Consider the following 12,588-nt stretch of genomic DNA (forward strand, 5'->3'; position numbering starts at 1 on the left):
CTAAAATTGGAACGAATATATAATAGTAATATACTATACAAGATATACTTTAACTGTAGAAAAATGAAGTTGAATATAAAATAAATATTTACTGAGAAATGAATGAATAAATATATGAGGCATAACTATATTGAATTTTGATGAAGGAAATTACAGAAAAGCTACAAGGGAAAAAAAATATTTCTAAAGTAAAAGCATAAATTCAATTAAGTTAACAAAACTGAATTAAACATATAATAGGAACGCAGTGAATAAGATACAATACAAAAGCAATTATTGCCAGTAACTATAAGAATACTAAAATAAAAATGGAAATTATAATGAAATTGGACAAAGCAATCAGGATAATTTCTATGCATACTCACGAGAAAAAAATATGTACCAACTTATTGTTTATGTTTAGGTAAATTTAGATACGTGACCACGCTCTCTAAGAGGGTTAACTGTATTAATTCATAACTGTAATCCGTCTATCGTTAAATTAATTCAACCTACCTTAGTACTGATAATAATAAAACTTAAAACTGATATAATTTACGAATTGTAATTTAAAAACATAGCATGTTACTTGATATTTTTTCTGCAAAGAAAATCTATGTAGGTATCATAAATAGCTATGTTTTTGGGAGAGAAAAACAATGAACTATAAATTATTTTCCTTGCATAGGAAAAATATAAAGTAGTGTGCTACGTCCTTTTTGTCATGAAATTATGTAATGGGTTAATTTAAAAACAATTTTTTCAAATATCGACCACAATTGAAGGGTCCAGTGCAACAACCTGGTATGTCCACTTTTGGAAATTGTTCAGGAGAAGAAAAAAACATTTAAATTCTTTAATATTTGTCATACACTTAATGTTTATATAGAAAATATGTAGCATTCCTTTTTCTTTATTGATATTATGTATTCAAATTATAATTATATTAATACAAAAAATGTTATGACCTATAAATAAGATAAATTTATGGACTTACCAGGTTTCTTGCTCTGAAATTTGGTTTTTTTTTCATTTTTAGTAAAATATACAATTTATTATTTCATTAATGTGTGTGGTATTTTTTATGTTTATATTGGAAACATATAGCATTCATTATTATGAATCAATAATATGAATTCAAATTACAATTATAATAACACAAAAAAAGTTATGACCTTATAATGGGATAAATTTATGGACTTACCAGGTTCTTGCTCATAAAATTGATTTATATTATAATATTCAGTATAACCAACATAATTAGTTTCGGAGCAAAAACCTTGTATGTCCGGACATACCAGGTTCTTGCTCTGAAATGTAATAACCTGGTACCTAAGTCCATTTTGCTTATATCTCCGTAACTAATAATTAATAGGAATATCAAAAGACATATCACAAAATATATTTAGACATTTATGTGTCCCCAACTATGCTCGTATAATCAACCCCATTGACTGGCTTACGTGCAGACAAGCAAACGGATTGTCCACCAACACTGCAATTACTGTAGTTCTGTGTATTTTGTGTTATTTTCTTCTTTTTTTTTTTAAGTCTGTGTATTATTATTGTATGTATCTTTATTGTAATATTTTAAATTACTTTTTGTACGATATACTACCGTAAAAATTGCCCGTGTAGGCATGAATTATTTAATAATTAAAACAAATATTAGGTAAAAATTGATAATCATTTTATGATAGCACCAATTTTCATTACAAACATTGTCTGTATTTCTTATATTTTTACCGATTGCAGTAACTGCTTACGCACTAAATACTAAGGATAAGATTAAAAATAATTACAAGACCGTTATTAAAATTAAATAAATATAGTTCGTGTAATTATGTCATTAATCAGTAATCACATGTATAACATTATAATTAATAAATAGTAGGTCAAATTTCGAATAAGTTGCAAAAGATCTGAATTTTTTAGTAATTAAATAGTACAATTAATATTATACATATTGTAATACATTATGTTTATTGGACTGGTTTGTAGACCCTGGTACAAGTGATGTCATCGACAGTCAGGACCTGAAAATCAAAAAGCACATCTTTATTAATATTTTATATTGTTTATTACAAGATTTTGCTTAGGTAGGTATTAAAAATTAAAATATATTATAATTTTTTTGTAACAATTTTCAGATTTTCCGTACAAACTTTCTCGTGTTAGCGACTAGCTAGTGATGTTAAAACCGATATTTTGAGTTTTTTTAATCACTCAATTGGTAAGTGCTTAAAAGGTATCTATCATAAAAATCGACTGCTCTAAAGACTAAAACTTTTAAGTCGCACACATCATGATCATAAAAATTGTAGAAGTAGTAAATGACAAAAAATCTCTATTTTTTCGCGATTATATTTTTAAACTAATTTGAATTTATTAACAACTTTCGATCTATAGTATTTAAATTTAGATTTTCAATTTAATGTTAAAAATCCGGTTTCACAAATCAGAAAAAGAGAAAACTAAGATTAATTTTGACCGATTTTAAATTGTTCTCAACGACTACTTAATTTTACGATTATAATTTTTATCTATACAGTATGTCAGTTTATACATACACATCAGTATTGAGTAAGTGCTGAAGCGTTATAGTTTAAATTAAAAATCGTTCTTTTATAATTTATTTAAAATGTATTTTTTATTTAAGGTTTTTAACCTTATACGTTAAGGTCAATAAAGACACTTAAATACTTAATACATTGACTATTATATGAATAAAAACCAAATTATATGTATATAATATTAGATACGTAATGAGCCCCTATACTATGTGTATAATGTGTATATATATATAAATATAAAATGGAACATCAATTAAACGACTCTAACAATAAATCTTTTTACATAAATATAATACATTTCGTCATTTAATTTATTATTAGTATTATAATTTATTATAGCTGTATTAGTATCATTATTTTGTAATTGTTATTATAGTCTAGGTTATTGTACTTAACCCCCATTTTAATGGCAGATTTATTAGCTATTTTACCATTTTCAACTGATCTGGTTCGAATTCCCTGACGATCGTGGTGTCGCTATGTTTGTCGCATTTTTGGGTGTGTACTAGCTTGTTTCCATCTTGAATGATAGTCGACTTCACTTTGCGGCCATCGGGTGTCTCCTCATCGAATTCCTCGTTGAGTTTGAACGCGATCGATGAGTTTTTGAAAGTTGAGTTTGACGATAGCACAAGTTTGCCATCATCGCTTTTGGTCAGCTCCACCACTGGAGATACAGTATTACCTAATTTACGGGTCATCATTCCAACACCTACAAGACAAAATAAGAAACGTAGAATAATATAATATAGTTAAAACTTTTCCAAAAAAAACAAGTATTAATTTTCTCAAATTAAAACCGTGAAACCTAGTTTAGGCATCTACTAATATTAATATTATGATTTAAAATAACCCATATATTTACATAAAGTCTAGATTTTAGTGTATAAAAAGATACGAAATTTCATTAAAAAATAGTTTTAAAAAAAAATGATTTTACGCTTTATTTCAATTAAAACTATTAACAAATTTACTAAACTTTTTAGGTCCGTATAGTTAATAAATTAGCCAACTAAAATTGATAATTTTACTATCAACATCTTTAGAAAAAAAGCTCTATCAGAATCTATTAAAAACATAGTTGTACATATTTAAAAAACAAAGTTGATTTTGCTGTTGGTACAACCGCAAGCTTAAAAATTTTGAAATTGTGATGCAAACATTTCGGTTAAAAATAAAGAAACAAGTCTTTTTTTGAAATTTCATATTATTGATCCAAAATCATTAATAATCACACTCCTATTGACATAAGATACACTCTGTATATAAATAATATAAAAATTATTTTTCATATTAAGTATATATAATATATATATAGTTTCATTCTAAATCTTAAATTAATATGATGTAATTATGCTACAATAAAGTGATACAAAAGTTTTATTGTAGCTAGAATATTTGTTATAGTAATTTTAATGATACTTTGCTCCTTGACGATGAACAAATTAATGCATTTAATGATTTTATCTCGATAAGACTAATTATTGTACAAATCCAATCGGTTTTACCGAGGTACATTGAGAATAATACATCTATCTATCTGCCATAGTCACATTATGCATTAATACAGTATAATTAGAGAAGTTGGACAAATATACTTAATTAAATTTATAACTTCGTCATAGAATACTTTAGGTACATCAAATTCTACGAATTCAAAGATATGTTATGTGGTATAACTTAACCTATCTATTATTCGGGTAATTATACTATACGTAATACCTAACCTAGGTAATATATTATATTATTAAGAGATGCACGGTACTAACTACTAACTAGTTTAGTAGTTTATAGTGTTCATACCTTGTAATTTGTATATATTATTATTCCTAACGCGTGTAGTCATATAATAAGAATAGCTCTTAAAAAGTTAAAATCATAATATTACATTAATACCGCATGTCTGCATCAATGTAAAAGTAAATATTTTCTACAGACGTATATCAAAATATTAATATTGATTTGTTATTACATCAAATAGGTACTTGTTAATTATAATGTAATGATGATTGTTTTTTTTTTAGTATTTTTTTTTTATTTTCAGATACCTAGTTAACCAATTGTATATTTATTAGGTGAACGTAAAATTTATTGATAGTTTAATAGATTTTACAGATTACAAAAAGTGGTCAGAATTCCGTAGATCGTAGGTATATAATTGATATATTCAGGTTTAATGTTTAATCATTAATCAATAGCAATTAGCTACCATAATATTTGTTACTTTATTACTTGTTAAACTGTTTTTAATGGAATCAATAACAGACTGACTAATATACATAATTGTGTGCTGTGTAGTGAAATTCTAATATATTTTACGACAGAAAAAATATTACAGAGAAAGAAAAAAAGTCTATTAATGATTAATCACGTAAATAGGTACGTATAAACAGATAATTTTAGGAAAAAACAAAGTATTTTTTGATATTTTTTTTTGCATTACTTACAATAATAACAATGAGTATATAACAGTAATAATAAATGTAGTAGCATAAAAAAATTGAGTGTTAGTGAGCCGTAGTGTAATAATAATAATAATAATAATAATGATAATGCGCTCTCTTCGTTTCGGTAAAAGAATTTCACCTGTGGCCAATGACCCGTTTCCAGCTTATTAAAGTAAACAGTATAAAAACTATTTGTATGTAGGGATTTCGGGTGTATTTCCATATTTTGGATAATCTAGTTATATTATAACATTAAATAGATATTTCACATATTACTGCTGCACTAATAAGCGACACGCGAATGAATTCAAGTTATGTGTATAGAATGCATTAACAATAATATACAATGTACCTACAGTGAAATAGCTTTAGCTGTCTATACTCACGGCTATAACAGAAGTTCTCAAACTGTGGTACCCGAATAGCCAGACGATAGTATACAGAAAATAAATCGAATTCTTTTATTTATTTATTAATTTTTGTGCCGAATCTAATATTATTTTGTATTGATTTTTATATTTTGTATATATAATTATTTACCGTCATTTCAGCATGTTATTATATTGTTATACAAAATTTACGAGAATAAAGTTTATACCTACCACAATGAATAATTAATCGCAGTAGGAATAGCTCCTTTTGTTTAATCGGTAATTATAATGTATACCTATATTGGCTATATTAATAAATAATGTACACACCACACAACTACATATGTTAAGCTGTTACACGCAGTGCGCACACTATTACCGGTTGTGTTCTATGCAACAATATATCTATATTTAAATAAATCACTTAAAAATTAAACCGATACCTATCTATGAATTTTAGAAAAATAGCTCTTATTGTTGTTATTGTTGATGCCACTAATGCCACTTCTTAATCAAATCAAATTGATACATTAATATAGGTGCATATTAAATTATTATTAGTGTAAGTATTTTATTGTATTATAAAGTACAATAAACTCAGTTGAATATTTTACAAACGGATTTGAGTATAAGATCTGTACCGTGTGTACAAATAGCAGAAATATAATTTATAGAATGATATTATTTAATTTTACGCACTAATCGGAATAAATCAATCGATACAGTAAGCATTTGTCTATACCAATACGTCCGGTTTATATTATATTAATCTGACTATTTACTATAGTAAAATACATTGTATTATATAGAACGTACGTCGTACATAGTACTGACACCACGAGTCATATAATAATATAGTGCAGTATTTATTTAAAACGACGTGTGATAATCAATATACAGTAATTATATAATTATAATGATTATAAAGGAATAGTTTATGTCAATACGCATACACGTGCCGAATCGTCGAAACATTAAAGTTAATATATTTACGATATTATATTATAATATTTTACAAGACATTTACAAAACAACATTTTTTGAATATTTCACGTACATGATATATAATATGTATACATTTTCGCGATCTTGTGACGTTTTCACATTTGTGCCGGACCGCTACGAGTAAATTATTTAACAGCTTTTTAAAAATATAAATTAAATATACAGAAACGCGGGGCGTTGGCCGTCAGGTTGCTGTGCGGGGGTTGCGTACTTACGTATCACTCGCCCCGCCGCACAGTAATGTACGGACAATATAATACATTGTAATAGTGTGATTACGATTTTTTTTTTTTTTGTTTCGAAAAAGGCGACGAATGACGGTGAATAAACACAAATGACACAACGTATAATGCTATGGTCGTGTAAAATATTGACTTTATTACTTTAATTAGGGTCGCCACTCAATAATCTCTCACCGAAATCCGCTAGCTAAAATATATAGTTATATTGAGAATAAATGCGTCCATCCGTTTTATAGTCCGCGGGGTTGTCGCGTTCGGGGAGTGTAAAATGTTTTTGTAAAATTTGTTTGAAAACAAACGATTAATATAGTAAAACGCATATGTAATATTATTGTTAGTATCGAATATATTTCACGTGTTATAATGTGTGAACGTAAAACGGAAAAATGTGCTATTAAGACTGAAGTAAAAAAAAAATAATATTAATAAATAAATAGGAAATTTGTGTAATATGACATATTATCGTGGAAATTTTGAGAAAAATAATTGCCGATTTACGTAGTCACGTATAATCATATAGTTCGAAACATAAGCTCGGCCGGTCTATACCACAATCCGGATTCGGAATTCGGAACGTCTGCATCTGGGAGAATGGTTTTTTTCGAAAATTTATGTTCGAGATCTCTGGTGTACTCGTGACCTATTTACGGTCGTATAGTGGCACCTCGGGGTTAGTGGGTAAGTGGGTGGGTGAATAAGTAGTGGGGGAACGTAGCGGCGATGGCGTGCGCGACTGTAGTCACCGTCGTCGTAATCGTTAAAACGAGCGCGGCCGAAGAGAAACGTTCGGCAGCGTACATATCTATATAATAATAATGTAATATAAAATATCGTTTTTTACTCGCAGCTGTTACCGGTCTGTTTCCGTCGTACGGCGTTGATAGTAATTATTATGCGGTTAAATACTTAAATCTCTAAATCGCGTCGCACGTGTGAATTTAGATGACTACCTACCTATAACAATATTATACGTATACGTTCGGCCGTGACGTCATAATATTTCTACCGGTGACCAAACGGTCTGAACGCGTACACACAACGTGCCTGCAATACCTATACGTGATATTTAAATTATAATTTATCAAGACACGATTAAAACACAAGTAGCTCGTTTGCGATAAGTGCAGTGTATATAGACACTCGTAGTACCTATAGATATTGAAATAATACAATAATAAAAACAATATAATAATAATAATAATGTAGAATTATAACATACGAAATCTTACCCAAAGCTTTCATGTACTCGTCGAATTTTTCGCTAGAGCTCAGCTTATATTTTTTGTTCATAAAAGCCTCCATGATCGCAGCCGGAGAAGTTGAACGAAATCGATCGACGACGGTAAAAATCTACAATATTTATATATAGACGGTCTAGATACTATTTACAACACTGCTGTCGTGGTGTACGGTGTTGCAGGCAGGTACGTATAGGCGAGTACTGCAGACGAGAGACGGAAAACGAATGGGCGAACCGCGTATCGTGCGTAGAACGATATTAGAATATATATATACTGACGAAGAGCGTCGGTTCCACTACTACGCTACGGAGTATAATACGCTATATATTATTATCAAACCGTAGCGGTGCCGGGGTCCGTCCCATTTTATATGCGTCGAGTTTTCCTGGCCGACCGACCGAACCCGCGATCGTTTCCCATAATACAATGTTCAGTATTGATAACAGTATAATATTATGTTATCGTAATGATGTTGTTACAGTATTCATAACAATATATTTATTATCACCGCATTTTGCGGAAGCTTCTAACATTCGATGGTCCATAGTCGTCTGAGCTGTGCGAGTACTAAGTACACGCACACATGCGCACAACAGTTCAAAGGCTATAAATATAAGACCGGTCAATATGTATATATACATAATACTATGTACGACGCGTTAGCGCAAATGCCTGCAGAGACGTTTCACTAATTCGAAACTACTAATTACACTTTATTACCTTAAGGTGTTCGATTATACCTAATACATATTTGTTTACAGGAAGTGCACAAGTCTGCAATAATATTAATTAATAATAAATAATAATCTATATCATAATCGTTTTTGTAACTTAACCGATGTTCATCTAGGTATAATAATGTAGGCAGTAGGCACACATTGGACTTGAGTACAACGAAATAATATATTTAGGTATGATGTAATTGTATATTTATATATGATTAGTATTTAGTATACGTTTATAAAAATACAATCAAATTATCGACAAAAAAAAAACACAGTATGATATTGGTCCAATTAAAAATATTTTTATTTTTTATTACTAATTTTTTATTTTGAATAAATTTAAGCTGAAAAAAACCTGTGGTTTACTTATGACATGAAAGTACAAAAATATGTAACGATATAATATACGTATTGAGGTATGGCGTATAATTGTATATTTATTATATATTATGTTTAGTGTTCTTTTTTAAAAATACAATTAAATTATCGATACAAAAAAACAGTATGATATTTGGCCAATTAAAGATATTTTTACTCGTATTTACTATTTATCAATATTGGTTTTCTTGAATAAATTTAAGCAGACTAAAAATATTAAGTAAAGAGTTTAAATGTATATCTTTGCATTTTAACATATCTACAACTAGTGTATATAAAAAAAAAAAGTATCAAAATAAATAAATCAGTAATAATTAGTATAATATATTTAATTAGCTATATGGATAACTTGGTTCAGAAATTTATTATTTTATTTCGTATTATATTTTTATAATTAAAGGTCTCTTTCAAAGTTGTTTTTACAAAAGAACTAATATCATCAATGTCAATGTCGTGGAAATTTCAAAATTACTAGAAAGTAAAACATAAATAGAATTGAAGGACGTTAACGGTATATATATTTTTTGTGAATACAAAATTAAGACATAGCCATTGCCTATGACCGTCAATGTATATTTTATTTTTTAATTAGTTTCTCAATTTTCATAAATTGCTATAGTGTATCCGACTCTCCGACAAGAGAATAAACATTAAATTGAATTGTTAAACATACATATTATACTTTTAAATTTAATTTAAAAAAAAGGTTTTATATCTTTACTGAAACCATTTATTTTTACTTAAGTATATTAAATTATACTGAAACTAGATAAAACTGCATTATATAATATACATATTTATTGTTCGTATTTGGTATGGTACAGGCTATAGACTATAATATGAACAATATTTCATGTAATATTTCATATTTCATAGTCTGAAATGTGGGTCTATATAATATTAATATTCGCGGCATTTTTCGAACTAGTTTATTTATATTTAGTTTTGCTAAATTATTTATACTGATGGTCATATTTACATTAATGTAAATAAACTAAAAAAATATATTTATTTGACTATAAATAATACAATTTTATCGATGTATAACGAATAAATAATAAATATAATATAATATAATAATTATAATATTACAGTTAGACAGTTAGGTAAATGGTTTTTTTTTTTAATATAAATTATAAAATACTATCACCAATATTAAAAGTTAATTTAGAAATTTAAAATACATAAAAATCAAGTTAAACAGGAGATATTGATAATTTTAAATTGAAACTTATTTATTTATCTACAAAAACTTCTGTAAATTATTTATACAGAGTGAGCACTAAACCTTTATATTTTATTTATGAAAATTATGTTGTTGTTTGTTTGAAAATATATTATACTATTTCTTAATTTTTAATAATAGTATGTATAATATTCCAGTTTTATAATTTGCAAATACTTAAAACGCAAATAAGCTTTTTATTGATCTAATTATGTAAGACTTATATACAATATACATTAGCTATTTATATATTTAAAACACGCGCACCATTATAAATTAACTGGTGAAACCTTATGTAATTTAAAACTAGTCGTTTTTTTTAGTTATTTCTTATATTATGCTTAAAGATAGATGTTATATTGCCTATAGGCCCAAGCGTCAGGCGCAGAATGAAATGCAATGGTATATTATATATCGTATATTGTATATTGTATATTCTGTATGTAAATAATACCACTGATCATTAAATGTAATAGTTGAAATGAAAATGATAATCTTATACTTATTTGTCACACATTTTTAAAATAAAATACATTTATGCTATAAAGTTACGCTTTATAGGTAATAATAAAGTGTTAAATGAAAATAGCACACATTTGTTACATACATGAATGTATATTAATATTAAATTAACTTTGACGGCATTGAAAGCAGGTATCGATATCACGATATTATTGTAACAGTACCGGTATAGAACGGTATACTGTAATATCGGTAAATGCCAGAAAACCACAATACCGGATACCATACACTTGAAACCGTAATACTGTATATCGAAAATTTTTGTTATGATATGCACTATTTATTTAACCCACTAAACGGTATACCGAAAAAACTGCAGTCTACGGCGTCAACCCACGTATAAATAGTAAACGGTATTATGATATACCGTTTAAGCGGTATTTGAACCATAACCGGTTAATTGGTTTACCGATATAAGACGTTAAACTGAATAAACTGTCAACCCTAAACTAGTTACAAAGTATTAATTATATTCATTAAATATCATAGTATTACCCATAGACCTATAGGTCTATGATATTACCTAAAATGAATTATATATATTTAAGTAGGTATCAAAATATAATAATTTTGATTAAAATTAAAGGGAATTAAAGAAAATTGAATAAGATATCTGGATATTTTGATAATTGCTCATATAAATCGTAACATGTTTATATTGTTAAGTCTTTAGGTACACTTTTAAAAATTACCTAGAATTGTGTGTATTGATTATTAATATAATAAATAGATCATAACTTTTTAGTTTTTACAAAAATATTTGATGAAAACTATATTTTAGAAAATGTTTTCATTTAAAATTTACATCAATTGGCTTTTTACAATATAGCAAAATATATGATATAAATGCAGTATAAGAATATAATAACAGTGTTTGTTAACTTAAAATAGAGTAATAGTAAAAATATTTAAATTGGTAATAGCATTTTATCAAACAATATTATAAAATTTATTGAAAACCACATAGCAAATAATTTAATTTACCTATAATTTATATGTAAATGTATTTACTTTGAAAAAGTGAAGTTTTTAAAGTAAATGTAATTTTTCATGTTTTTCTACTGACTGAAATAATAATGCATGAGGTAACTATAATAGTCAATAATTGTTGGATTAATAAAAACCATATAAGATGTGTGTTTTACACTATTGCGTTGTTTTCAAATGTCCTAAAAAAATTATTTTGATGCAAATCAGTACAAGATTAAAAATATAATATTTTTTTTATTTTGATTAAAATTTGAATTGCACTAAGAAAAATAGTGGTCGACAAAGATAACGTCTAAAAATCTTTAACGACTTATTGAAACATAATATAATCATTCACGTCTTCCTAAAATCAATATTATTATGGTATAGTATATGATGTACATTAATACTTAAGTCCAAACATTAAAAACGTTGCAAACGTGTCGCTATTAAATCCAAAATATTTATCTCAAAACGAACGCGTCAACGGTTATTAGGACGTATATAATACGATTAAGGCGCATATACATACATAGGTAGGTATATGCGTATATTTTTTTCCGTAAAATAATAAATTATAATCGACGACGACTTACCGAGAGCTTTCATGTAATCGTCGAATTTGTCGCTGGACTCCAGCTTGAATTTTTTGTCGAAAATCAGAGACATAATTATGCGGTATAGCCGACTTCGGTTCGGGTCTGTTTCCCAATAATATAATATACTCCCGGTATAATATATAATATATTTAATATTATTTGTCACGTTTAGGCCGTCAGACGATCACTGTACGCGAGCACACAGGTACCGAGCGTATTTATAGCAGTCGGCGCGCGGTGGAGGCATTTGCACCGATTTCGAGACGCTCGTTCGGTCCGGTCGGCTTCAACGAACGAGAAATTATTATACAA

The 12,588-nt window shown here is 27.4% G+C and overlaps 1 protein-coding gene across 2 annotated transcripts; it reads right to left on the reverse strand.

Annotated features, from left to right (window-relative positions):
- Positions 1-1,788: 1,788 nt before the first annotated feature.
- On the reverse strand, positions 1,789-12,472 carry LOC132918609 (fatty acid-binding protein, muscle-like). Of its 2 annotated transcripts, none has more exons than XM_060979957.1 (3): positions 12,274-12,472; positions 2,984-3,264; positions 1,789-2,015 (listed from the first exon to the last, which is right to left on the reverse strand). In XM_060979957.1, exons 1-3 carry the CDS (start codon positions 12,344-12,346, stop codon positions 1,962-1,964), a joined length of 408 nt encoding a protein of 135 aa, XP_060835940.1. In that variant the 5' UTR covers positions 12,347-12,472; the 3' UTR covers positions 1,789-1,961. The 2 variants fall into 2 exon arrangements, with proteins under 2 accessions (XP_060835940.1, XP_060835939.1); XM_060979956.1 differs by lacking the exon at positions 12,274-12,472 and adding an exon at positions 7,847-8,189.
- Between the last annotated feature and the right edge of the window lie 116 nt (positions 12,473-12,588).

This window comes from Rhopalosiphum padi, chromosome 1, assembly GCF_020882245.1.
Source record: "Rhopalosiphum padi isolate XX-2018 chromosome 1, ASM2088224v1, whole genome shotgun sequence".
Classification (NCBI taxonomy): Eukaryota; Metazoa; Arthropoda; class Insecta; order Hemiptera; family Aphididae; genus Rhopalosiphum; species Rhopalosiphum padi.

Excerpts from the sequence above, each read along its gene's own strand:
- LOC132918609 (XM_060979957.1), bottom strand. The coding sequence starts at position 12,346 with ATGTCTCTGATTTTCGACAAAAAATTCAAGCTGGAGTCCAGCGACAAA. Across the intron at positions 3,265-12,273 it reads CGATTACATGAAAGCTCTCG|GTGTTGGAATGATGACCCGT; the intron begins GTAAGTCGTCGT and ends TTTGTCTTGTAG. Across the intron at positions 2,016-2,983 it reads AACCAGATCAGTTGAAAATG|GTCCTGACTGTCGATGACAT; the intron begins GTAAAATAGCTA and ends TTTGATTTTCAG.